The 27,524-nt window shown below is 41.4% G+C and overlaps 2 protein-coding genes and 1 pseudogene across 4 annotated transcripts in view; 1 reads left to right on the top strand and 2 right to left on the bottom strand.

Moving 5' to 3' along the window:
• The window catches only part of USP14 (ubiquitin specific peptidase 14 (tRNA-guanine transglycosylase)), a 99,927-nt gene extending 85,931 nt beyond the window's left edge, over window positions 1-13,996 (top strand). Inside the window, exons 14-16 of one of the 3 annotated variants that reach the window (XM_006867282.1) lie at window positions 12,194-12,254; window positions 12,584-12,691; window positions 12,966-13,996. In XM_006867282.1, coding sequence (XP_006867344.1) covers window positions 12,194-12,254; window positions 12,584-12,691; window positions 12,966-13,117 — 321 coding nt within the window. In that variant the 3' untranslated portion in view covers window positions 13,118-13,996. The remainder of the gene's footprint in view (window positions 1-12,193; window positions 12,255-12,583; window positions 12,692-12,965) is intronic. The other 2 variants (XM_006867283.1, XM_006867284.1) reach the window with 2 other exon arrangements.
• Window positions 7,107-11,509, bottom strand: LOC102820151 (annotated as a pseudogene).
• Window positions 13,997-15,779: 1,783 nt separating the features above from the next.
• THOC1 (THO complex 1) overlaps window positions 15,780-27,524 on the bottom strand; it is a 77,998-nt gene continuing 66,253 nt past the window's right edge. The window contains exons 18-21 of the mRNA XM_006867281.1: window positions 20,979-21,062; window positions 18,486-18,633; window positions 17,794-17,869; window positions 15,780-16,197 (exon numbers count right to left, since the gene is read on the bottom strand). Of these exons, the coding sequence (XP_006867343.1) occupies window positions 15,902-16,197; window positions 17,794-17,869; window positions 18,486-18,633; window positions 20,979-21,062 (604 nt within the window). The 3' untranslated portion in view covers window positions 15,780-15,901. The remainder of the gene's footprint in view (window positions 16,198-17,793; window positions 17,870-18,485; window positions 18,634-20,978; window positions 21,063-27,524) is intronic.

The raw sequence follows: 27,524 nt of genomic DNA, 5'->3' as shown, positions 1-27,524 counted from the left end.
TGGAACCAACTTGACGGTACTTAACAACAATAACATAGAAGGAGTAGTGTGGTAACTGTTTGGCCCACCTTGGTGGTGTGGGTGTATAGATAACACAGATTTCTCCCTTTCCCACACCCCAAAGTCTAACTAAGATGAGTCCCATGGCAGATATCGTCATGCTTCGGCTGTGTGTAGATCAGCCAGCTAAAGCAGGGCGGGTTTTACGTCTCAGTGTTATCTTGTAAAGGTTGGTAGGGTCAGTTTCAGCCTCCCACAGAGACAAGGCTTTTTTCAGTCTACTGTGGTGAATCCATGTGGGGGCTCCTTTTACCTTGGCTGTTGGGCTTCAGATAATTTCTTGTTCTAGTCCTCAGTAGTCTTTGCAGATTTTGGATGCCCTCCTGAAAGGGAAAAAAATCAGATACATTTATTACACTCAGCTAAATAGACCCAAATGTTTTCATCTTGTTGTGCCCAAGTTTTGAGCCCAGCTAACTTGACAGCTGTGGGGTGGCTAGAAAGACTTCTCAGGGTCCAGTTCACTTTTTTTTTTTAAAACTGTTTTTCAGGTCCCTCTCTCCATGTTCTGAGCAGAATATGATCTCCAGGCTGGAAGGGGTCAGATTACATATTATTCTTGAAATTCCAGGTTGTTTTCAGTTTCTGTTTGAGAAGTCCTGGCTGGTTTCTCTGGTTCAACCTCTCCTTTCAAGTCTGGTTGGGAGAGCTTGGTGCAACTGCTGGCTGCCCCCACTCAGAGAAAGTGGGACCAACAAATGTGGTAGTAGCACGCCATCTTGTCCAATGAGGCGAGCTCGCCATCAGCCACTCCCCAACTCCAAGACGATGGCTCAAGGGGCCAGCGTGGTTGGTTTCCAGGTCAGGGAACCAAATATTACAGCAGTTTTAGAGTCGAGAGTGCCACCATAGCCCTGGGCTCGAGAGTGTCACAGCAACTGTTGATCCATCGTTGAAGAAACCAAGGCTGCTCGGAGAGGTGAAGCAGTTTCAGATTTTATTAAGCTGGCTGGCTCAGAGGAGCTAACTTCTCCAGATTCTGAGCCGAACGTTGGCTTGGTTTTTTCAAATTCCTTTCAATTTCTGTTTATCCTGAAATGTTCTACTTTTGCTGTTGTATTTGAGGGACAGCTTTGCTGGGCCTATGATTCTTGTTTGGAAGATTTTTTTCTTTCAGTGTTTTATATTATATATCCCTATTGCTTTTTTGCCTTCAGGTTTCTGCTGGGAAATCAGAGCTTAATCTTACTACTGGTTTTCCTTTGTAGGTAATGTTTTCTTTTTCCTGAGCTGTGAATTTCAAGATTTTTTTCCTTTGATTTTGGAGAGCTTGATTATGATTTGTCTTGTTGATTTTCTACTGGTGTCTATCCTGCCCATGGTTTGTTCTCCTTCTCTTCTCATCATTCATTATGTTTGGGAAATTTTTTTCCAACAGCTGTGTGACTATCTTTTCTGTGCTTTTCTTCATCTCCTCCTGTTGTAGAATTCTCACTGCTCATAGGTTATTGCAGTCTTAGACTTTGTTTGGATTTTTTCATTCTTTTTTTGATTGCTTTTGTAGCTTCCTACTACTAAGAGGTTTATCTTCAAGCTCTTTGTTTTCTGGCTTCCACTGAAGCCACAGATCTACTCCTTTGTCCTTTCAGTGTATTGTACATTTCTATGCGTTAGTATATTTCTGTTTGCAGGTTTTGTATTGTCTCCAATAATTTATCTATTTTGTTTGATTATTCTTGCAGTGCTTTTCTGAATACTTCCGTGATATTTCTTTCTTTAAAAAAATTTTTTTTGTGTGTGTGTGAATAATGTGATAGTTTACATGGGGGAGAACATTAGCTTTACATTCATCCTGTCGTATATCCTTACATTGCCATGGTTATAATCCTATTCATACATCATCAAACAACCAAATGGTACACTCACAAGTCTGCCCCCTGGTCTTCAGTTCCTTGATATTTCTGTCAATAGTTTGCAGGTAGCTAAAATCATTCTCCTAAACTCTTTTCAGGTTTAGGTTTCATACCTCTCTTCTCTCAAAAACATTTTCTAGCTCTGCTTACTTGGTCAGTTGTTGAACATCTTGGTCCTTTGTTTCTTTATATGAACAGAGGTTCTTGTTGCTTTCATGGCATCTGGTGGTGGTGTATTTGTATTAAGTTGATGAATGTATGTTGGCGTATTCTTAGGCACTTACCAAGCACTGATCAAGAGATGACTTTGTGTGCAGTTCTCTGTTTACTGTTTGTGTATTTAGGTTGTTGTTATTCATCTGGTGGAGAGCAGCCAGAGAGCAGCTGGTATTGACTCTAGCCCAGTTGCTGGTAGTTTCGAACTGCTAACCATGAAATTAGCACCCCGACTCATAACTACTGCATCACCAGAGAGTGGTAAAGGAAGAAAAAACAAGAGGAGAAATGAGAAATAGAAGAAAAGAAGGAAAAATAAAAGCAGAGCCTTTTAAAGGATAAAATTTAAGGGAATGGAAAGAAAGAAGGAGAAGAAAGAATAAGCATATAAAAACAGCCCTAAAATTAAATGAAAAAAACAAAATCAAGAAAACCAGTACAGCTCTTGGACTCAGTGAGGAGAAAACTTTGGGGGCTCCGGCTAGCCAAGTAGCTCACAGGGTGAGCACAAGAGTGATGTGACAGCAAAGTTCCTGGCCCTCGATAAAGTTCCTATAGGTATAGATTTTATCTATGTTTAGGGCAGTCAGTCTGGACGTAGATCGTGAAGGCCCTTGATGGAGCTGGTTACAGAATCTCTTAGGACCACAGGGCAGCTGGGGTTGTTTGACAGATTATGAGGATTTCCATTAGATTAATACTGGTCTGGTAGCTCTGTGGGTTCTTTCAGTTTGTAGCCAAAGCCCGCTGAATTCAGGCACCAAAGTGGTGCAATCTGCCCCCGCGTGATAACCATGGGGCTCCAAACTCCCAGAGAGCAGGTTCTGTGTTGTGGGTGAATGAGGGTGGGCGCCAGCCACACCTCTGGTCACCAGGGGACTTCAGGGAAAAGGATGAATACCTTTCCTGTTTGTTGTTGTTGTTAAGTGCCGTTGAGTCAATCCCGACCCATAGCGACCCTGTATAGGGTTTCCAAGGAGCAGCTGGTGAGCTTGAACTGCTGACATTGCAGTTCAAACGACTTTGCAGTCTGACGCATTAGCCCACAGTGACACACCTGGTCCTATACTTTTCCTGTAGTCCTTGTGAATATGCTCTGCGAGGCTACCTTCTGTTGCTAAAGTTGCTCACAAAAGTTTAAGATGGTTACTCTGGGTCTGGCTGGCTGCTCATCAGTCAGTGTCTTGTCTCACCGTCCCTGCTCAGCTGCTTCTCTGACCTTTCTTCTGAAAGGTCAGTCACTTCTCTGACTTTTCTTCAGAAGTTCTGAGTTCTAGGATATTTATCTAGGTCTTTTATTTGGTCTCTGTATCTTTATTGTGGAAGGTCTGTGTAGTGCCTCTCTCTGCCTTGTCTACCATCTCGTTGGAATTCCCTGCGTGGGCTTTTTTATGATTTTGAGTTTTCTTCCACTCTAGTCAGGACCTTCTAATATGATCATTTTGAGAGTAGTTGGTAATTGGTAGCTGGGAACCATCTAGTTCTTCTGGTCATAGGACTTACTATTTCCATGTGTCTTCCGTTTTCATCACTCTTCTTTTCTCTGGACAGGGGAAGGCCAATAGGTACACCTTGTTAAGTCTGTTGAGCCAGTTCGAACTCACAGCGGCTCTGTATAGTGTTTCTTAAGAGCTGCTGGTGGCTTTGAACTGTCAACTTTGTGAATAGCAGTTCAGTGCTGATCCTACAGCACCACACCAGTGCTGTCGAGTTGGTTCCAACTCACAGTGACCATGTAGAGGGTTTCTGAAGAGTGCCTGACAGGTTTGAACCACTGACCTTGTGATTCAAACCAACCTTGCAGTCCAGTGCTTGACCCAGGACTCCAAAATTGAGCTCTGATCTTATTCTCTAACCACCAAAATACAATATAGAACATTGTCTTTGCAGACAATTTATGCTAGATGACCATGCTTTCCTGAAAATATGTTCCTGAGCTGGTAGTTCCAGCAATTCATTTCCTCAGGGTGCTTGATACTGTCTAAGAAGGTTTTATAATTTTGTCCCCTGTATATTCCACCACACATAGAGCACTGTGGTTCTATAGGATTGCTAACTGCACTGTTGATAGTTCAAACTCACTAGCTGCTATGTGTGAGAAAAATGAGGCTTTTTGTTCCTGGTAACATTTACAGCTTTGAAAACACTGCAGTGTCATTATGAGTTAGAACTGAGTAGACGGTACCACATAACAACAATAACATACTCTACTGCATTCCTGACTATATTTGCAGCAAAGTTAAATAACCCATGTACAAATACCCTCTGTCAAACATTTATATATTTGTGAGTATGCTCCCAATCTCTATTATCTTTTTTTTAATTTAAGTTTTTATTGTGAGTTGAGTGTAAGTTTACAAGGCAGATCATCAGTTTTACATTCAACAAATCATATACCTTGTTTCATTACAATGATTATAATCCCCTCCATGTACCATCAGTTAACAGTATTTTTTCTATTTTTTTAAATACTCAGGCATGTATAATAATTTAAACCACCAAAGGGCCCATTCTGCAACTCTGCCTCCTGGCCGCCAGCTCTCAGTCCCTCTCTTTCCACGTATCTAGAGTCCTCAGCTGCTCCCTCTCTCCATCTCCGGTGTCGCTGCTTCTCTGGATTAAGTTCGCGTTCCGATTGTGCTCGTCTCCCTTGGTGATTCTGGGGTCCTCTGTTTCTGGACTGTAAGATTAACTACTCACCCATTTTTGCTACGTAACTTCTACCTTTACGCTTGTGACAATCACAATTAGTCATGATAACAGTTACTACTGAATCATAAGAATCTTATCACCATCTGTTTTAACCAGACCCATCTAGACAAGACGAAAACTATTCAGTGGGGACTTTTCTTCCTTTGCATACTTTTTATTTGGCAGTCTCTGTAGATAGCCTTTTTTTTTTTTTCTTAAATGTTTTATTGTGAATTATGTGATAGTTTACATGGGAGAACATTAGTTTTACATTCATTCTATCATATATCGTCTCATTGCCATGGTTACAATCCCCTCCATGCAATCCTTCCCCGTGCACCCCAGGTCTTCAGCACACAGTTGCTGTCCCTCTGTGGATCTAAAGTCTCCAGCTGCTCCATCACTCCACATCATCATCTCTGGCTCCATTTCAGGCATCACTGCTTCTCTGGGTAGGGTCCCGCTCTCTGCTCTTCTCCCTTGATGGTCCTAGGGACCTCCACTCCTAGACTGAGAAGTTAATCATTCCCCCTCCTTGCTATAAAACGTCTACCTTTACATCAGTCCTGATAACAATTATTCACTATTGTATCACAAGAGACCTGTCTGCATTTCATTGCATCAGCTCCGCCTAGTCAGATTGAATACTACTCACTGAAGATTCTACCTTCCTCCAGGCCCTCTGGATCTAGGTTCCCTCTTGAAAGCTTGTAAGCCAGTCACTTCTTGCCTTTGTAGTCCCCCAGCCCCCATTTTGGGTAGCCAATGTCCAAGTTGCCCATCCCTATCTACTCTGTGTGTGGAGGGCCTGGGAATGATTCTTGCTGTAAGGACTTGTTCCCTCTTTTGAGCTACTGCTTCCATAGGTGTAGGTCAAGTTCATCAAATTGTACCCCTGCATACTCTTAAACTGTACTCCCCCTTGAAAACTTGTAAGACAGTTACTTTGTGCCTTTATCACCCCCTCATTTTAGGTAGCCAATATCTCATTTGCCCGTCCCTAGAGGCATTCTGCTCCCATAAAGATTTATAGCCTTGGAAACCCTGCGCAGGGTCATTATGAGTCAGAACCGATGCCACGGTACTTAACAGCAACAATAACAATCTACCCTGTGTACAGAGGGGATAGCATTGATACTTGATGTGAAGGCTCCTCCTCTCTCTGTTGGTGTTTTGAGCTACTACCTCCATGAGTATAGGTCAAGTTCACCAAATTGTAGCAATTTACCCTCTTTCTTTTATAAAAAAAAAAAAAAAAAAAATTTTTTTTTAAATTTTCCTTTAGTCAATTTCTGATTATAAAGTCATTGAGGCTAGGTCAAATGGGTACTCTCTGCAAGTTTGGGTGTTCTTGTGTGTCTCCCCTTACTTCATATCAGCTGGATGCTTCACTCTCAGCTCTAGCCCACTGTGGCTTTGTCCTATGGGCTCAGGTGTCCCCAGGTCTCACCATCTATTATCTTTTTATTTCCTTTGTACGTGAATTTTTTTAAGCCCCCTCGTATATTGATGCAGGTCTTTAAAGTTTTAGATGTATTTTTTTGTACTGATTGATTGTACTTTGCATTCTTTTTTTTTTTAAGGTTGACACGCTATTATGTGCTCACCTTGGGGGAAAAAAAGAATTTGCTTTAATAATACAAAGGCACTTAATTTCAAACAGAAATTCTTTCTCTAGCTCATATATTGGTGGCTGGCTGGTTTTGTTCTTCACTGTGAACAAAGGCTTCATGTAGTCCTTGGGCTGACCTTCCATATCTGCATCCAATAAGGAAGGCATGTGCAATTCAGTTCTCTCTTTGGCATCAGGAAAGCAGTGAGAAGGTTGGTCCTGAGTGACCCACTAGAGAGTCTGTTTCAGGTAGAGATGCTGTTCTCCATGAGGAAGGCTGCAGTGGATCCAATTGGCTTCTCAGGGAAACTGGATGGGGCTGAGGTGCAACACTAGCAGCTCTTCACATTGCAAGTGAACTCTCACTTGGAAAATTATTGGGAGGAGCAGAAGAGGGATGTGGCAGCCCTAAATCCTGCCTAAGTGGTAGTTCAGAGGTTCCACCAGCTGAGCTCAGAGTTGCACCAGCTTATGAATTGGGTCGAGTCCTGGTGTGGCTGTGGGATAATGCACTAGACCTCAAGGTTGGTTTTAACTGCAAGGTTGGGGGTTAAAACTCACCAGCTGCTCCTCAGAAACCCTAGACAGAGTCACTCTAAGTCGGAATCAACTCGATGGCATTGGGGTCTCAGAAGCATTTCCATCAGACATGGTGTCTCTGTGATGTGATGTTCTTACTTTGAAGATACATAAGACACAATTCCATGTGTCTGTTTTATGGGGAAAGGAAACCGTTTTTTCAGTAGACTATGCTCAGTCTTGAGTCTCAACAATGCGGTTGGCTCCTGATGGCATCCTTGGGTGGCAGAACAAAGATGCAGAGTAGGAATCTCCGGGTAACTGATGCCATGTATGCTACCCACAGACACGTCCTCACTATCGGTCTGCAACAAGCACTTTGTGGGCAGTGAAGGCTCCGACAGAAGAGTCAGAGCACTTGACAGTGGGAGTGAGGAAGGGCTGCTGACTTCCTCTTAGATTGCAGTCTCACCTGAGGGCTGGCACTTCTGTAAGACTTGGAGGAATGCTGGAAGGTTCCCTCTCCTTTCTTCTTTTCTTCTTTGAACAGCAGTTCTTCAGGAGACTGTGCCTTACCAATCTCTCAAATATCCAGTCCCAAAGCCACAGATGCCAGAAGGATGGTGTACTCATACAGAGCAGATTACATTTTCTTTTTCTGGGGTGCTCTATTCAGACTATTTGCAGGAGCTACCTGAGAAATGTCTAAGGCAGAACTTGCAGAGCCCTCTTCCCTTGAGGCTTTCAGGTGCCTCGGGATTCTCTCCGTGATTGTCTTTGTAAAGATATGGATCAACATAGGCTTGATTAGGCGATTTTATTTGCTTTGGTCTTCTGTTTTCTAACCCATCAGCTTTGGCTCTTCACAAGTATCTGGCTGGTCTACAAATAATGAAGCGAAGGGAGCATGGTTTTCTGATTTATTACTAAGATAGTTGACCAAGGACTGTTGCTATCTGAGTGAGGTCTAACTCTTTCTTTGTAGTCAGCTCTTTCTTTAATTTGAATTGAATTTGGTCCCCAAAAAGGCACAACATTTTTTCTTGAAATTCCCTTTTTTTTTTTTTTTTTAAATGTTTTATTGTGAATTATGTGATAGTTTACATGGGAGAACATTAGTTTTACATTAATCGTATCATATATTGTTTCATTGCCATGATTATAATCCCCTCCATGCAACATCAACCACAGGGTATACCCTGCAAGCCTGCCTACCTCCCCCACCGCCAGCCATCAGCACAGAGCCCCTCTCCCTCTCTTGGTCCAAAGTCCCCAGCTGCTCCATCTCTCCACGTCATCGTCTCTGCCTCCATCTCTAGTGTCACTGCTTCTCTTGGATAGGGTCTCGCTCTTAGCTCTTCTCCCTTGATGGTCCTAGGGACCTCCGCTCTTAGACTGCAAAGTTAATTACTCCCCTCCTTGATACAAAATGTCTACCTTTACATTTCCAACTCTCACAATCAGTCCTGATAATAGTTATTCACTATTATATCACAAGAGACCTATCCGTAATTCCTTTCATCAGTCCCACCTAGACAGATTGTATACTACTCAGTAGAGATTCTACCTTCCTCCAAGCCCTCTGGATCTAGATTCCCTCTTGAAAGCTTGTAAGCCAGTCACTTCTTGCCTTTGAGGCCTCTCCATTTTGTGTAGACATGTCTAAGTTGTCCATCCCTGTCTACCCTGTGTATGGAAAGGGTGGGAATGATCCTAGCTGTAAAGATTGTTCCCTCTTTTGAGCTATTGCATCCACAGGTATAGGTCAAGTTCATCAAATTGTATCAGATTATTCTTTTTTTCCTTTTCTTTCTTTTTCTAGTTGAGCTCTGATCATCCAGTCATTGGAGCCAGGTCAAGTGGATATTATCTGCAAGTGTGGGTGTTCTTGTGCATATGCCCTCTATTCTTATCAGCTGGACGCTTCACTCTCCACTCTAGTCCTCTGTGGCTATGTCACTGACTCTGGGCCCAAGAGTCCCCAGGTCTTGCCACACTGCTGGGCAACCAGGTCTCCACCCAGGTTCACAGGAGTCTATTGAATGTTGTAGGGCTTAGCTCATTGCTGTTTTTCTGTCACTTCCCCTTATCGGTGACGAACATGGTCACCAATTAGAACGTGTACTCCCATTCTTAGTCTTAGTCTTGGAAGGGGGTTTGCTCTGAGGGGACATGACCATTTGCCTTGATGTCTCCTGGGCGCGAGCAACTTGCTTGTTCTTGTAATAATCAGTCTATATTGTTTTGTATTTTTCCTGTTGATCTTTCTTTCAAGAAGTGTATTCTGTTCTTGTAACTGTTCCAGGCTGGTGTGCTTGTCATTTCAAGTGGAAATTTCCCACCTCAGAAGATTCTGGATGTGGTTCAGGATTCCACCTATAGTCTTATGTAATGCAGAGGCTTCACAGGAATCCTCCTTCAACGGGCATGTTGTAGCCCCATTTTAGGTATTCCAATAAGTTACAGGCAGAAGATGGACTTACAAGCTTTCTATAGTGGTATTTCTGGCTGTTCCTTTCTCTCCCCCCTCAAGTGTCTTTTTTATAGTGGTATGCCAGGGAAACCAAGATTGAAATTCGTTTTCACATCTTCAAATTCTTCTTGGTGACAGACTGTTTTCTGTCCCCAAGTTGTATTACTTCATGTGAAGTCAGCTGTATGGGTCAGATGTGGGGGGGTTATTGTCGGGCTCTTGCTGGGTGGACTAGAGTTGTTACTGTGCAGACTTCATTTTTCCAAGTTGGGAGAAGCCTGTATGGTAATTTTCTGCTGAAAATCTGAAGGTAATGGATTCAGTGTCCATCTTTGAGTTTTAAACGACTTCTCTTCAAGTTCCTCTTCCTCTTCTACACATTGGATTTCACTTGATTTAACTGGAATAGCATGATGTTAAAAGCTCTGGCTCTGCAAGCTGCTGTTGGGCCCGCTTTAGCAGTTCTTCTGGAGACTGCCATCATAAAGGGGAGCTCATTCACTCTCAAACTTCAGCCCTTCAGGAGAAGTCTTCCTCTTTGTTCTCAGCTCCTCACACATTTGTTGAATTTCCAGTTTCCAATCATCTTGCATGGAATGAAAAGATTCTTGGAGCATGTCAGTCTACAGTAGCATCAGTTGTTCAAGAATTAAGGCAAATGATGGGCGAATATGAGGGTCTTGTTCATAGCATTCTTTCATTAGCTTAGTAAATGGCTCAGGTCAGGTAGATGGAATTGGCAGAGTGAACCTATTGATGGCTACTCCAGGAGCCACAGTAAGACCATTAATGCCACCATAGAGAATGTCTCCCATGAGCAGTTCCCACAGCAGCGCTCTATAACTCCAGATACCACTTCCCTTAGAAAACATGGAGGACTTGATGATTTGCGGTACCATCCATGGAAATGTGGCAGTGGCACTCATTTTGGATGTCCAGTGCCACTCCCTTGCTAGCCCAAAATCTGTCATCAATGTTTTACTGCAGATGTCGTCGTCATGTTTTACCTTCTCAACTAGCAAAATGTTGCTGGACTTGAGGTCCCCATGCAGGATGGGCACTAGGGCCTTCTGGTGCAGACAGAGCATACCACGTGCTAACCACACCACCCAGTTGACCAGAACGTGCAGGGGTAGGGGAATAGGGGGAGGGTGATGTTAGTGGCTCGAACTGAGGGCGTGAGAGTCCTTGGCTGTTGCCAGGGTGTGGTTGAGCTTTCCCCGGCAGCTGAACTAGAGAATCAGGTAGAGGGTGGGCTGCCGCAGGCTGACATCTTACCGTTGAATGGTGTTGGGGTGCTGTAGCTTGGAGAAGAGCTTCACCTTGTATTGCTTGTTCTTAGCTGCGGCCGCTGTGTCCTGCTCTGGGTTGCAATGTTCTGCCTTCTCCGTCACCTCCTGGCCCAGGCAGGTGACTCAGAACACCTCCCCAAAGCTGCTGGTGCCCATCAGCTCCCTCGCTTCAGCTGCTTGAACTCGATGTGGACTGCTGAGCATACTCGCAGTGGATGTGTGGCAGGGTGCCACGTAGTTGGCTGGAAGGATGCAGGTGCGCCCCTGCATCTGGCTAGTCCACCAGCTCTTGTCGCCCTCACAGTGGCATCTTTGGACAGCACCTCCACTGGCTGACCATGGGCACAGCTCGTCCTCTGCACCTTCTAGTCATAGAGCGTGGCCCAGAGTCATCCAGCACCTGGCAGGAGCCACATCAGGAGAAGGATGATGAAGATGGACCTGTTGGCCACCCCTGCCCCCAACACTTGGGATGGGAAGGCCATGGAGGAGTCGTCCTGAGGGCGGAGTGCAGGACTGCAGCTTAGCCTCCCCGGTGTTTAGGAGGATGTATCTTTTGGAGGAGTAGCAGTCCCTAAGCTTCTGGGGGCTGGCCACAAGGAAGGGGTTGGGAAGACAGAGTCGGCGTTTGCAGTGCCCTTGGGTCCGCTAAGTGGAGGCTCCAGCCTTTAGCCCCAGTTCTCCCTGAGCCGCCCTTGCTGCTGCAGTGGCACTGGCATTCCATGGTGGATCCTGGGGCCTGCCATTGCATTCTTGTAGCATTTGGTGGTGTCATTATGTTGGGGTTTGTCATCTCTACACTGTTGTAAGTTGGTTCTGTCAGAAGCCGGATAGCTCATGTCATTGAAAAGTTTTTACCTTTCATTATTATCAGTGTCTTTATAAATTCATACTTTGTCTTTAGGGTTGGAGACATTCCCTGTAAACTTATAGCTTTGATGACCTAAGCAGTTATGCACTGTATCATAAAAAAAAATGAGCCTTCTGATTTTTTTTATATTCCAAATTGTTTGAACTATTCTAGAACCTTGGCATTTCTGTGTGAATCTTATCATCACCTTGTCCAATTCTGCACAATAGGCAGTTGGAATTTGTGGGAATTGTATTGGATCTTTAGAGCAATTAGGAGTTTTGCAACTGTAGGATTAACACCCGAATGCTAGTCAAAAGGTTGGTGGTTCAAAACCCATCAGCCGCTCCTTGGAAACCCTATAAATGGAATCAGTTCGATGGTGCTTAACAACAATATTTTAATATTTTAATATTTCCAGCTGTATTTAATAGCTTCAGTGAGCAGTTTGTTTACTACTGTTTAAGTTTATTCATAAGTATTATATTTTTGATGCTTTTGTCAGCAGGAAATTTTCTAGTTACTTTTCAGGTTGTTTGTTGTTAATGTAGATATATAACTAATTTTACATATTGATCTTTTATATTGAGCACTTTCCTGATCTTGCGATTTTTTTTTTCTCCTCAGAGTGACCAAAAACATAGTCCCCAGAAAGAAATTAAGTATGAACCTTTTTCTTTTGCTGATGGTAAGTGAAATTTTTACTTTTTTTTTTCCATTAATGGTGAAATTATTATCTTGCCACTTATCTGTTGACTCATCTACATTCCTGTTGTGTGTGTATAATTTACGTCAATATGACATAGAAAATTCATCCTTATTAAAAGCATACAGTTCAATGAGTGATCACATTCATCTTAAACTTTTCTTATAGAACTTTATAGTGGTTGTACTGTAGTTTCCTACCGAATTCTAATAGAGTGACACTTCTCTTATTTGAACTTCAGAGTTGTTCTACCTTGAGAAAGCACATGTCTGCATACATCTGTAGTTATTAATGAATTTACATCTCTTTAGATATTGGTTCGAATAACTGTGGATACTATGACTTACAAGCAGTGCTAACTCATCAAGGAAGGTCTAGTTCTTCAGGTCATTATGTATCATGGGTGAAAAGGAAACAAGGTAAAAATTGCATTCTTATTTCCAACTATTATTTGGAAAGTTAAAAATACTTTAAAATATTTAAATATACTTTAGTATTATGCATTCAGTACTATGAAAATATTTTACATGGAATACCCAAAGTGGTCCTGGGGATCCCCAGATCACGTTTTGAGAGCTCTTGGTGTAACAGACAAAATACTGCTGTGCATAAAATTGCTTGGATACTTTTTGCAGTGGACCTACAAACAAAGCCTGAACAATGTTTTTTTTTCTCCCCCCTCTTGCTGTTTAGATGAATGGATTAAGTTTGATGATGATAAAGTCAGCATTGTTACACCAGAAGATATCTTGCGACTTTCTGGTGGTGGAGACTGGCATATAGCTTATGTTCTACTTTATGGGCCTCGCAGAGTTGAAATAATGGAAGAGGAAAGTGATCAGTAATCTTCATTTTAGCTATTTATGCTTAGGTGTGAAATAAATGTTCATCGATCATTTCTATAATCCAGAGCTTTGGACGATGCTAATTCGATGGTTTTATGTGTTTTCCCTCATGTGGAACAAAAGAGAGTGAAAGAAGTCTTAAAAACCACTCTGTGTATTATTGTAAAAAATTACAGAAAAGAGAAATTATCTTTGGATTGTGCTGCCTTGTGTAAGGTGGCAGGAAGACATTTTAAAAAGGCATATTTCTTACACACTTAAAAAAAATTCTGAGGTGAAATGCCATTACCATTTGTGCTAATTTTTCTCCCTGCCTTTTGCAGCCCAAGATTTCAGCTATCAGATGTTTATTGCACACCTTTAACTCTTATCATATTGTTGTCTTTGCATGGTTCAGATTGCCATTTGGTAGCTGCCCATCCTTTGCCTTATGTAACAAAAATTTTGCCAGGAAGGTGGAAAGGAAAAGTGTTGCTCTCATTGTGTAACTCAGTGCTGCTGTCCGTATCCCACGGAAACATGGGTACAATCAAGTATTTGTCCAGCCCTCAGTGTGTTCTGTTGCTGGCTTTTCATGACTTTTAAATAAATTGTGATCAGTAATAGTACATCTGATTATACATTTATTGTTGTGTCTCTCTGATGTACTATGGTTTGTACATTTAACTTTGCAATGATTTTGTAGTAATCAACGTTGGAAAAAATGTTGACAAGCTCTGGTTGCTTATTTTTAGAAAGGATCTTTAATTAAAAAAAAAGGGGGGTGGGGCTGGGAGCAACAGGTTTTGACCTCAAGTCTGTTGAGTGTTAGAGCTTGACTGAAGTTTCAGATGTTTAAATTCTGTCCAATTCTTGCAGATGTTATTTTACTCTGCTGTTTGTCATCATCTTTGCTTGCTTGTGATATATTCCGTTTAAAAAGAAATACCAGGCTGTAAAAGTAATGGAGTTCTTTGGATGCTGAATGGAGTGTTATCAGTCACAATTGTTTCTTGGCTCATTTTGTTTTACTGTTATCCCTAAACTCACATTTTAATCTCAGATAAATGATTCTGAAGTGGTAGTAGGAGTACCAGGTAATTTTAATGTGGTTTCTTACATTTAAATACATTCTAATTAGTCAACTGCTCATATTTCAGGTCAGGAGCAACAATATTGTCTGCTCTATTCTTAGCGTGATAGTAAAATTTTGAGAGTTATCATGAAATCTCCTATCTCTTTAAGGTTCTGTAGAGCATTATGTCAATAACTCTATGATTTCTAAAGCGTAATGGCCATTTCATATCTTTAATTTGAACAATGAGAACCCTAGGAGTAAGTACTTCAGGGAGGTTATTTGTGAATAGCTTCTTTACCTAAACTTTTACTGTTGGTAATTAATACTTTGGGAGGGAGACAATAGAATGGGGAAGATGAGACCATAAAAATTAAGAGTTTTTGTATTTGTATGATGCCTTTATCTCTGGAAATTTTTAAATTAATTATCTCATTTGGTTCAAATAATTTTGAGGTCATAAATGTAGCAAGCAGTTAGAATCCACGTTTTCTGATTTGTTGGATGCTGTAGCTGTTAGACCACGTGAAGTACGTTTTAAACAAAGTATGTAAGTCTTGAGTGGAGTTAAGATTTTTAAATTGTCATTCCTCAATGTCTATCATAAGAAGTTAAATTTCACGTTATTGGTCCAAAAAACATTGTTCCAAAGATATTTTAAAAGTAGAAATTAAGACAAAATCAGTGTTGTTTTCATTTAGTAAAGCTAGTTTAGAATTTGGCCTTGCTGCATGTAAGATCTTTAAGACGAGAGAGCAGATGAGAAAGGGTCTTGATAGCTGAATGTGCCTTATATGCTGCACCACTAACACTGAGGCCATTTCTTTACTGGAGCCGTGCTGTCACTGCGTAACCAGTTAGTGGAGTTAAATCCCAAGCAGGAGCACAGAGTCTTTAGGGTACTCAACAAAGGACCTTACCTAAAATCCTACAGGGTAAGGTTTATGTGGGAATGGGAACTCAGAGGGTAGTTTTTTAGCCTACTACATAGTGCTTTGCTTTTTATAGGGTGCTTTCCCATGTCTCATTTGAACTTAAAAGCAATCTCTGAGGTAAAGCATCCCTATTTCAAAGGCTTGAGAACTTGAAATATTTTTTGTAAGGCTAAAAAAACAACTCCAGGTTTTTTACTTCACACAAGTTCTTTTAAAATTAGGGCTTGGCAAACGTTTTTTGTAAAGGGTCGCATGGTAAATATTTTAGGTTTTGCAGAGAATCATGTGGTCTCTTGCCATTCATCTTTCTAATGATTGAGAATGACTGCAAGCCAGTAAAGTCGTCTGAGAACAGGTGGTGAAGGACTGCTGCTTGGTGATCCTCTGCTTTAAAGCGTAAATGACAGAAGAGCAGTCAGGATTTCAGAATAGGGGATTAAATTTTGTAACTTCATAGAGCAAACAAATCTGGCACAGTGTATTTTAGGAAACATTTTCTTAAATATTGCTTGAGACTTAATTTATTGAACAAAAATATACTCTGTGACCTTGAGGTCACTTAAGATTGGCCATGCCCCGCGGGCCCCACCCCCTCTCCCAAGCCCCCGGGTCATTTATTGAGAGCCAGTGTGTGTTCTATTGTTCCTGGAGCACCAGCCAACTGTACAAGAACTGTTATAAAAATGTTTATTGTTTACCAAAACCAGTGGACCTCTTATCAAATGCTGCTTGGTAACAAAATCTTATCACAGTTTTAATAAAAAAAAAAAAAAAAAAGAAAGAAAAAGAAAAAAGCTAACTATTTGTCTCATTGTCATTAGTTAGACTTTCTGCAAGGTCACTTAATCCAGCCTTATTCAATGCATTAATCAGATTCTCAGGCGTTGCATGTAACCCCTCTTGATCTTGCCAGGCAACTAGGAGCTGCTTCGCTCTCATCTTCATGTCTTCACTGTCGCCTTCAATCTGCCTTATTTCAGAGTCTTTCATTTCCAGGAAGGGAGCCAGAACCTTCCATTGTTCACCCAGCTTGTTGGCAAATATCTCTATTTGTTCCCCTGTTACAGGTTTATCTCGCCGAACATCAGGACCTGTAAAACATAGGAATGTGTAAATTATATGCAAAGTACAATGACCTGTGCGACTCATAATTTCAACTGAATTGAAAAGATAAAATGATATGGAGGCCACTGAGATGAATCACCTTTCCCCATGGGGTTTCAAAAAAGCACACTGCTACATCTTTCTCCTATGCAGTAGCTGGTGGGTTTGAACCATGGACCTATCGGCAACTCAGCATTTAACCACTGTGCCAACAGGGCTCCTTCCTAATCACTTTCAGTAACCTTTAAATTTTTTTGTATTCTCCATAGATTGGGGAACCCTACTTACAAGTCATGACCATTGTAGTAAGTGTCAAGTGGGTTCCAACTCAACAGGGACCCTATATAGCAGGGGTGGGTATCATCCAGCCAGTAAAATCATTTGGTCTGGCCCTGCCAAGGCAACTACAGTTCTAGCCTTCAAGTTAAGTTCTGTGGAATCTTTTCTGACTCATAGCGACCCTGTATAGGGTTTCTGAGGAGCAGCTGGTGAGCTTGAACCACCCATCTTGCAGTTCAAACTGACTTTGCAGTCCAGCGCATAAACCCACAGCGCCACACCAGGACTCCAGGACTCCACGTAAGGGGTGAGTTAATTGTTTGACCAAATATAGCAGCAGGCTAATTTTTAAGTTGACAATTTTGTATGGCCAGCGAATAATGTTATAAATATCGAAATAACTCTTGGCAGAGAAAAGGTTCCCTGCTTTACAGGGTTTGCTGGTAGGTTTGAACTGTGGTTCACACCTCCAGTGTTTATCCTGTAAAGCCACACCAGGAGGCCATGACCATAAGAAGTTCAATAAATAACCCTAAGGCTGGTACCTGTATTACGACTATTATGCCATTGAGTTGGATCCTATTCATAGCGCACCTCTTTAAGTTTCTGAGGAGCAACTCGCTTATCCTATAGCAGCACAACAGCCCATATGCCTTTGAGTCACTTCTCACTCATAAGGACCCTGCATAGCGTTTGAGGCTGTAAACCTTTACGGGGACAAAAAGCCTCATCTTTCTGCCAGTGGAGCAGCTGATAGATTTGAACTGTGGAAACTGTGGTTAGCAGCCCAACTTGTAACCCACTGTGCTACCAGGGCTACCAACTCTAGTGTGGTGGTAGTGATGGTTGCATGCCATGGAGTGGGTCCTCACTCAGCAACCCTGTACAGGGTTTCCGAGGCTGTAAATCTTTATAGGAGCAAAAAGCCTCATCTTTCTCCCTCGTAACAGCTGGTAGTTTCAAACTACTGACTCTGAGGTTAGCAGCCTGATTCATAACCACTACACTACCAGAGCTCCTTACTGCTAGTATGGAAGGCTTTTTCTTTTCTTTTCAGCTGCTGCCCTGTAACCCCCACCCCACTCAAATGCAACCTTCTCTTTTCAAATACCATCATTTTCTTATTTTAATGCATAAAACGTATTATTTCTCAAGTTACTCTCACAAGCAGGGTTTTTAGTACTATACTAAAAAGAAGTCAGAAATAAGAGAAATGGAGAACTAGATCAAATTAAATAATGTACTTCTACAACAAATCCCAGTCTTCCAATTTTGTAAAATAGTCAAGAAAATGCAATTCTTACTTTCGTTTTCCTTCAGTAAAGCATCATTATCTTCCTCATCTTCATCCTCACCTGTCTTTATTTCTTCAGAAGGAGGCTAAAAATGAATAGAATGTAACAATGCCAAATCTGAAGTAAGATAAGTGGGACTTTGTTTGTCTACAGCAGTTAGATTCTAGGACTCACAACTGTACTGTTAGAGTATCAATGTCACATAAGGATCACAAGGGGAGTGGGGGTCAACTGGAGAAGGAGCACCCTGGGGGAAGAGCTGAGGGCTGCAAAGACTTCCCTTGCTTCCAACCTGGGAATTACACGAAGACAGTTTGTACACACCTAGTGTAGAAAACAGGGAGGGAGGAAGCGTTCTCCACAGTATAGTTATTACTTCTCATATCTTAGAGATGAGATTGTAAATAAAAAGCAAATTCCCCGTCTTTCATAAAAGACAATATAAAACTTGAAAAATTTTATGTCAGAGTTTACATGCAGACAATAAACAGCTTATTTCAAGATACTATGGTAAAATTCCATACTCTAATTTGTAAAATTAAAGTTACTTTAAATACTTCTTGCAAATGTATACTCAAACACATTTTTTCCTTCATGTGGATCTTTATTCTGAACTCTATAATCAGGCTTTTGCTCAAATTACAACAATTTTCAAGACGATCGCAACAAAAGGATGTGAAAAATTGTTATCTAGTACTTACTGGTAATTCCTTGGCTAGCTTTATTACCATGTTTTCAAGATACTCTGGCAAACTTTTAAATTGCTGGTTGGTCGGCTGGAAGAAATGAGGGCTTCTCCTCGCTAAGAGCCTCAGGGCTCTCCAACCATAATTTGAGTTGTTCACAGCCCTGCAACAAACATTAACTTCTAGTTAATGCAATCCTCCACTTAACTAAGTAGCTCAGAGTACCATCCTTTTCATTTTGATCCTATTCTGAATTCCTCTGTAAATAGCCCATTCATAAAACCAAATGAATCCATAAATAGAAACTAGCAGGTAGGTTCATGTGTAGCAAATTCACCTACAAATTTCACATACGTTTTGCTTAAACTTTAAAGGTTAGTGTGTGACCAGTTCTAGGTGGACACTGTATGTACAGAGCAGGAACCATCCATCTGTTAATGGGGAAAAAGCACAACAGGTTCGTGTTCAGTGAGTTGACAACCATACTGGCAATGTCACCTGCAGACTCAGGTTCCAGAGTATTTTACGGACTCAATATTGAGTTTTGATAATCCTAGTTTATCCAATACTTGGTTTTCTATTTGTGTAATACCTGAACTTTCACTTAATGGCAACCTCTAAATAACAAATGGTCAAACCCTAGAAAGGAAATCTCCACAAGCCAACACTGAGCAGTGAAGTAAAGACCAGCATCCCTGGACTGTCCCTCCTGATGTACAGCAGTAACAGGTGGTACCCAGTGAGAAACAAATTCTAAAAATTCTGCTTTAATTTAAAACATACAGTAGAAGAATTCAAAGCACAAATGACATCCGTTTCCCACTTCCCAAAGACAGTAATGAACTTAACTAATGTCAAGCTATAAAGCTTTGCCTACATAGTCTTCTCTCACATACCTGTTTAAATACTTTAAATTTTCTAAGCATTTTCAAATTTTTCCATCCAATCTTACATATAAAATACATTATTTACACATCCATACCATTCAAATTTGAGCTACCATTATCAGCAGTCCACCCAGTCTTACATAAGAGTGATCAAATTGACTACATTAGTACATCAGGAGTTGTGGTCTAAGGAGTTTATGAGCATCCTTAGCCCTTGGGAAGTTCTGAACTGCAGGGCCTCTGGGAGCTCACTAATGTTCCTGACTTTACCATTTATTAGCCGTGAAATCTTCAGCACATTCTCTGTGCCTTAGTCTTAACTGTAAAAATGGAGAAGAGTTTTTACTTCACTGGTAAAAGGTAGGTGCTTACAGAGTACCTGACACTATAGTTAAGTGGCTGCACGCTGGCAAGCAGCATTACTGAAGAACACAGACATTATCAACTGCAGCTGTGAAGAGTACTATGAATAAAACGGTAGTACCAACACAAAGAGCTGACGTGAGAGGGAGCCACGGGCAGATCAGGGAAGGGAACAGCAGGTGCAAAGGCCCTGAGGTGGAGCTCAACAGAAGACTTGCCAGCAGGGTTAGTAGGGAACAGGCACTGAGTCATCTTTGGAGTGGTAGGCATGGACCAGATAGATTTCATCCTAATTATCATACGCAGTCACTGGAAGTTTAAGCAGAATTATAGGATCTGACTTGTGAGCTGACCACAGTTAGACTAGTTAGACAGGACAGTAGTCACAGGGTAATAGACTAACTAAAGAACAGAGACAACGTAAGCTACAAAATAAGCAAAGAATGAGGAGCAATGGTGACTTGAGATGGAGTGGACAATAGGAGAATGCTGTTTCATGGGTGTTAACTGAAGAAAACTATTCAAGGAGGGAGGGAGTGATCAGTTGGCAAATACTGTTGATTCCTCGTGTGGTGCTGTCGGATAATACACTGGACCAAAATGTGAGTTCGAACCACAAGGTCAGTGGTTCAGATTCACCAGCCACTCTTGGGACACCCTATATAGGGTTGCTATGAGTCAAACTGACTTGAAGGCACTTAACAACAAAAGCTGAGAGTGCAAAAAAAAAAAAAAAAAGAAAAAAGTTTCAGCAACCTTGATAAAAGCTATTCCAGTTGAGTAATGCCAAAAACAGACACCTGGTGTGGCACTGTTGAATAAGCACTGGACTGCTAACTACAAGGCTGGCGGTTCAAACTCATCAGCCGCAACTTGGAAGCCCTACATACAGTCCCTATAGGTCAAAATAACTTGCCAGCACTTAGCGACAACAATGAGGAAGACAGTCCAACTGGACTGGGCTGAGAGAAAAGTGAGGAAAACGCAACAATTATAAAAAGTTGGTAGACACTACTTTGAAGAAGCGCAAGAAAAGAGCTGGAGTGAGGTGGTCCGTTTACTTGTTTTTTATCAGCGTGTTGGTCATGTTTGTAAGTTGATGGGCAGTGTCCAAGAAATCAGTATACATAATGAGAACTTTGTACATTACTACAAGAAAAAGCATTATTTTGTCTCCATTAAGCTTTCTATATATATACATGTAATTCCTGAGAAAAAATACTGAAAAATATTTTGACTCATGAGAAGCATTACTTACTTATATTCATTTTCAACCATGTTTTCAGGGTCTGCTTGTTCAATGGCTTCTTCAAAAAATTCCTCCAAAGTTGGCATGTATTCCCTAGGCATTATAAGACAAATAGTTAAGGTCACATGTATTCTTTATAATATGTACTCATAAAATGGTGGCAAAGAACATTACTGATGTAGTCTATATTTTAGTCACAGGTAGATTACTTAAACTCCGAAGTTAATGACACAAAGCTGTCCTCAAGATGTCCAGATTCATGAAAAAAAACCCCATGCACATTAGAACAAAACGCTGCCTGGTTCTGCACCGCTCCATGGCCAGCTGTAATGGACCCCTGTAATCCATAGGCTTCATGTGTTGCTTTTCACCAGGCCTTTCTCCTAGTCTACTTAGGTCTGATACTGTTCCACAGCCATTGAGTTAAGCCCAACTGACGAGTATAAGGTTTCTGAGTTTGTAAATCTTTAAGAGAACAAAGTCTCATGTTTTTGCCATGGTGTGGCTGGTGGGTTTGAACTGCCAACCTTGCTGTTGTAGTCCAGTGCTTAACCTACAGTGCCACCAGGGCACCTTACTCTGGTATTATATATATTATATACTATAAAGTATATATCGTTGTTAAGTGCCATCAAGTTGGTTCCAACTCATACCTTGCAATTCAAATGGACCTTGCAATCCAGTGCATTACCCTGCAGCCAGCGCCATACCAGGACTACATAGGACACATTACACACTATAATCGGGAGCCCGGGTGATACAGTTGCTAGGCACTCAGTCACAAAGTGAAAGGGTGGCTGTTGGAACCAGCTGCTCCATGGCATGATTTGGCAGTCTGCCTCTAGGCCCTCTGGGGAAGCTCTAGTCGGCTAATTCTTTGGCAGTGTCTGAAAATACTCCGGCTGAGAGGGCAGCCAGTGGTTTCACAGCACCTTAATCTCACCAGCAAACATGCAACTTTCACACCCTGTCCACACCCATGGCTTTACATACTTATAGTTCAAGAGTTTAACTTTTACCTCTTATTTTAGATTGTTGTTGTTAAGTACCGTCGAGTCGGTTCCGACCCACAGCAACCCTGTACAGGGTTTCTGAGGGTGTAAAATCTTCACAGGAACAGAAAGCCTCATCTTTCTCCCATGGAGCAGCTGGTAGTTTTGAACTGTTGACATTGCGATTCACTAGCATGACTGTATATTTCGTTTTTAAATGCATCTCTCTTGAATTTGATTTTAGAAATAAAATTTTGATCCAGTCAGGCAAATAAAATCCAAGGATAGGTTCAGAAAATACATCTTATCTTTGATTAAAACTGTACAAATGGGCTCTCTAAAGAGAGACGAATCTTTAAGCCTCAGGCACTGTTGTATTTCAGCTCAGGGGCCTGCTTCTGGTGGGTGGTCTGGGAGGTTTCCTGTGACTGTCCCACAGTCTTTCTATCACATACCACCAAACAAAACTGAAGGCTCACAAGCCAGCCTCAGCCAGACCTGGCTATCATCCACAAGTGTTCGGAACCATCCACTAGCCTGAAGCACTAGAACTACAACAGAAGCTATGTGTCCCTTTCCCTAGTGGTAGCCACCATCCAGTTTCAATACTTAATATAAGTTGTCGTTGTTGTTGTTAAGTGCCATTGAGTCGATTCCAACCCATAGTGACCCTGTATAGGGTTTCCGAGGAGCGGCTGGTGAGCTTGAACCACCGACCTTGCAGTTCAAACGGCTTTGCAGTCTGGCGCATTAATTCACAGCGCCACACCAGGACTCCTTATCATAAGTATGTATATATAATTTAAAAATTTTTTATTCAAATTTTCTATTAATAGAAAATCATGCTTGTGTCCTGCAACATGATTTTTCTGAGCTATGCCTATGGTTCCCATCCATTCATTTTCTAATGCTTTCAAATAGTATTTCATTATATGAACATGCTACACAAACAAGCTATCTCTTGATGATGAAAATTTGAATTGTTCCAGATTTTGCTATTGTAAGACTAAACATTCTTTTTGCTTGGGCAGATAAGCTAGAGTTTCTCAGGCCCTGTAGTTTTCATACTTTCACTGCAGTGCACAGTAGGAAATTCATTTTATATTGTAGCCCAATACATGTACACACATATGCAGGATTGTACTATCACATATATAAATGATAAATTTCACTAAACTACAATTTCTATTGCATGAAAAAGAAAAACACCGGTTGAAACCATTAATCTGACTTCACAAAACACCAAATATCAAAATCATTTAAAAATCTCAAGTTTTAGACTTTATATCTTGCAGCAGAATCATTAGGTCTCAAAGTATGCATACCTTTAATTTTTAGATGTTGTCAAACTGTGTCCCAAAGTGGCTCTACCAAGTTAAGACACCCACCAGCAGAATCAGTAAATTATTTTAATCTACAATTGCTATGAAATCTTGGTATTTTTGTTACGTAATCTCTTCAGTATAGAAATGCATCCTCTTGTGGTTTTTATGCATTAGGCAAATCTGCACAAGACCTTTTTAAAGTGTTGAAGAGCAAAGATGTCAGCTTGAGAACTAAGGTGCACCTGACCCAAGCCATGTCATTTTCAATAACCTCATATGCATGTGAAAGCTGAACAGTGAATAAGGAAGACCGTAGAAGAATTAATGCTTTTGAGTTATGGTGTTGGAGGAGAATATTGAAAGTGCCATTGGCTGCCAAAAGAATCAACAGGTGTGTTGGAAGAAGTGCAGCCAGAGTGCTCCTTGGAGGCCAGGATGGCCAAACTTCGTCTCTCACACTTTGGACATATTGTCAGGAGGGACCAGTCGCTGGAGATGGATATCATGCGGAGGGTCAGGTAAAAAGAGGAAGACCCCCCCTTTAGAGATGAACTGGCAAAGTGGTAGCATCAATGGGCTTAAGCGTGGCAACAATTGTGAGGTTGGCCCAGGATCGGGCACTGTTTCATTCTGCTGTGCATAGGGTTGCTATGAGTTGGTGTCGACTCGAAGGCACGTAACAACCACCACCACAAGTTTACAAATGTTGTTTCTTCTGAAAATCTCTTTCTTTGTTCATTTTCTTACTGGACTGGCTTTCTATTAGGGTCTCAGTTCATACATACATGGATTTATTCCAAACAAAACATATTTAGATGGGAGAACAAACAAGATGGCAGATCAGGTGGAAGTGCAGTGAGGAGCCCTGTCAGCAACCACACAGAATACAAGACCAAGCAGTGTCAGGGGATGGTCCCAGAACTCTGAACCACATATAGCAGAATATTTAGAAAGTTGGAAGACTTACAGACCATGGAATTCGTAGCAGAAGCAAGAAATCCATTGCTTCCTAATCCAAGGCACACAGATGCTTCCAGAGCTGCCATCTTGGATGAGACCAAACAGGGGAAGATGAGAGCAGTCACGGATGCCTGAGAGACCACGGAGATAAAGGTGCAGAGATTCCTTTTTTTATATCTTTTCATTGGTCTGCGCACCTCTATTCGGGTGACTAGAGGGGGTGCCTGAGTGAGTGGACACCCCATCCCCACCCCTGAAGGGTTCTACTATTCATGCACACTGATCTCCTTAAAATTTAAAGGGACAGTTTCCACTTAAAACCAAACAGCAGCACAAAACGGCCATGAACTGTTGTTTATTACTAGGAAAAGGACCTGAAGAGGGATAGTGGAGCATGACAAATAGACTAAAAGGAATCAAGCCGAAAATTAAATCCTGAGTTACATCATAATGACCAACAGTGGCATCTTGAAATTTCTCAGGAAGAAGAGTGAAAAGAGAAGCCCATTTCCTGATCACATCTACCTGGAAGCAATTAGAAAGCATAAAAAAATACCAACACACACACACATCTTAAGTATTAAGGCCACAGACACCTCCTGAATATGCCCAAAAAACAGTAACAGATGACCATATCAGCGGGCATCTAGAAACAAGATAGTGACTGAGGCAAATGAGCTGAAATTAGAGCTACTCTCTATACTGGAAGGAGGGCAGGCTTTCAAAATGCCTGTGAAGGAATTCAGAAAAATGATTATGAAATGTATCAAAACACTTTACAATGGAGTTGAGAAAAATAAGGAAGTCAAGAATGCACTACAGGAACAATCAAATAAGATACAGCATTTGAAACAATTCAAAACCTACAGAAAGACGTCCAAATGATAAATAATCAAATATCAGAAATAGATAATACACTGAAAGGGCAAAGGAACAGAACTGAAGAGATGTTAGCCAGAACTAGTGAGCTACAAGATAAATCTCTCAATACTACTATGACAGAAGAACAAGCAGAAAAAGGATAAAAAAAATATCTGAAGAAGGTCTAAGATTCATGTTTGACAACATGAAGAGGAGTAACTTAAGAATTATCATCAGCATTCTGGAACAGGAAGAATCACACAAGTCCATAGAGGAGATAGTTGAAGAGCTCCTGGAAGAAAATTTCCCGAATATCCTGAAAAGCGAAAAGATACGCATTCAAGAAGCTCAATGAAGCCCAGGAAGGATAGATCCTAAAAGAAAATCACCAAGACGTATACTAATCAAGCTCTCCAAAATCAAAGATAAAGACAGAATCCTGAAAGCAGCTAGGGAAAAGAGAAGTGTAACATACAAAGGCAAGCAAATCAGATTAAGCTCGGATCTCTCAACAGAAACCATGCAGGCAAGAAGGCAATGGGGAGACATATATAAATAAAACCCTGAAAGAAAAAATCTGCCAACCAAGAATCCTTTACCCAGCAAAACTGTAAATCAAATACGACGGTGTAATCAAAACATTCAAGGATAAACAGAAGCTAAGGGAGTTTGCCAAAGCCAATCCTGCAATTAAAGACACTTTAAAGGGAATTCTTTGGACTGAGAACCAACAAAACAGACAGCAACCGGAGACTGATATACATGGCAGCATCACTCGGAACTCAATCAACAAATGGAAGAGTCAAGAACAGAATAAAACTATAAGAACAAATTCAGAGGGTCTGGGAGGTCAGTCTATGATAAAAACAATTACAATATGAAAGAAGGTAAACACAGAGTAATAGAGATCCAGGTGGTGAGAAGGTTAGGTAGGTTACACGATGAAATAGACTGTATCAAATGGAGGAAAAAGTTAATGGAATATAAGGTAACCACAACAGTGGGGTTGGGGTGGAGGGTTTAGGGAGAGGTGGAGGGAGGTGAGAGTAGATCACAGGGTAAGGGCAGAGACACCTTATAGTTCGGGTGTTGGGGAGGACAATAAAAGAAGCAGGAGGAGGTGGAAGAACAAGGTAGATAGAGGAACAATGAGACAGGTTTGCATGGGATAAGTGGTACACAGGTAAACAGTGATGCATGCTCAACCTTGGAACAACAGGGCTCTGATACAGGGATAGAGGCATAGTTTGAAGAGGGGAAATAATACTAAGATGATGCTTGACTGTCTTATGAATATTGGTTTCCCTTGCCTACTACTGTAAAATAGACACTTGAGTGGGATAGAAAAGAATGTCAGGAAACATGATTACGGAAAACTTGTAAGCCCGTCTTCAGCCTATAACTGGGTGGAATACCTAACAGGGGTTCTAGAAATTGCCCAGTGAAATAGGCCTCTGCGGAACCTTTGCAGAGTATAGGACCTTAGGTGGAATCCTCAGTCCCATCCAGACCCTTCGGAGGTGGAACATTTACACTAGAAAGGACAAGGAGACCAGCCTGGAACAGCTAGAGCGACACAAGATACATCTTCAAAGAAAGATCAGCAGGAAAAACCCAAAACAAAAATGTCAGTACGACCAGCTACTACAAGAATAAGCAAGCTGTTTGCTGGGAAGCCCTCTAAGACTGAAACTCAAAGGGAACACATGAGCAGGCACGTAAGCTTGCTGGAGACCACATCGATCTATTGGTGAGTGGAAAAGGGGGACAGGCGGCAATGAAGAAATGGGCTGAGTTCAACCATGGTCCATTGACTTCCACTGATCTGGAGATGAGAGAGACAAGAAGGGCTAGTTGGTCCAAAGTGTGGTGAGACCTGGGGACACCTGAGCCCATGGATAAGGACATAGCCACAGAGGGCTAGAGCTGAGAGTGAAGCATCAAGCTGATATGATGATGGGGAGATGCACAAGAACACTCAAACTTGCAGATAGTATCCATTTGATCTAGCTTCAATGGCTTGATAATCAGAACTCGATTAGAGGAAGATCTAAAAAAAATATTTTTTGGGTAATGGAAACAAGGGTAAATTGCTACAATTTGATGTAACTTGACCTATACTCATGGAGGTGGTAACTCTAAATACTGACAGAGAGTGAAGAGTCCACATCAAGTATCAATGCTATCCCCTCTGTACACAGGGTAGATAGGGACAGGCAACTTAGACATTGGCTACCTAAAACGAGGGGATGATAAAGGCACGAAGTGACAGGCTTAGAAGGTTTCAAGGGGGAGCTTAGTTTAATAATGTGTGGGTTGGCTACCTAAAATGAGGGGATGATAAAGGCATGAAGTGACTGGCTTAGAAGGTTTCAAGGGAGAGCTTAGTTTAATAATGTGTGGGTTGGCTACCTAAA

This window comes from Chrysochloris asiatica, unplaced genomic scaffold (assembly GCF_000296735.1).
Source record: "Chrysochloris asiatica unplaced genomic scaffold, ChrAsi1.0 scaffold00103, whole genome shotgun sequence".
Taxonomy (NCBI): domain Eukaryota; kingdom Metazoa; phylum Chordata; class Mammalia; order Afrosoricida; family Chrysochloridae; genus Chrysochloris; species Chrysochloris asiatica.
This window is presented reverse-complemented; position numbering and strand designations above follow the sequence as displayed.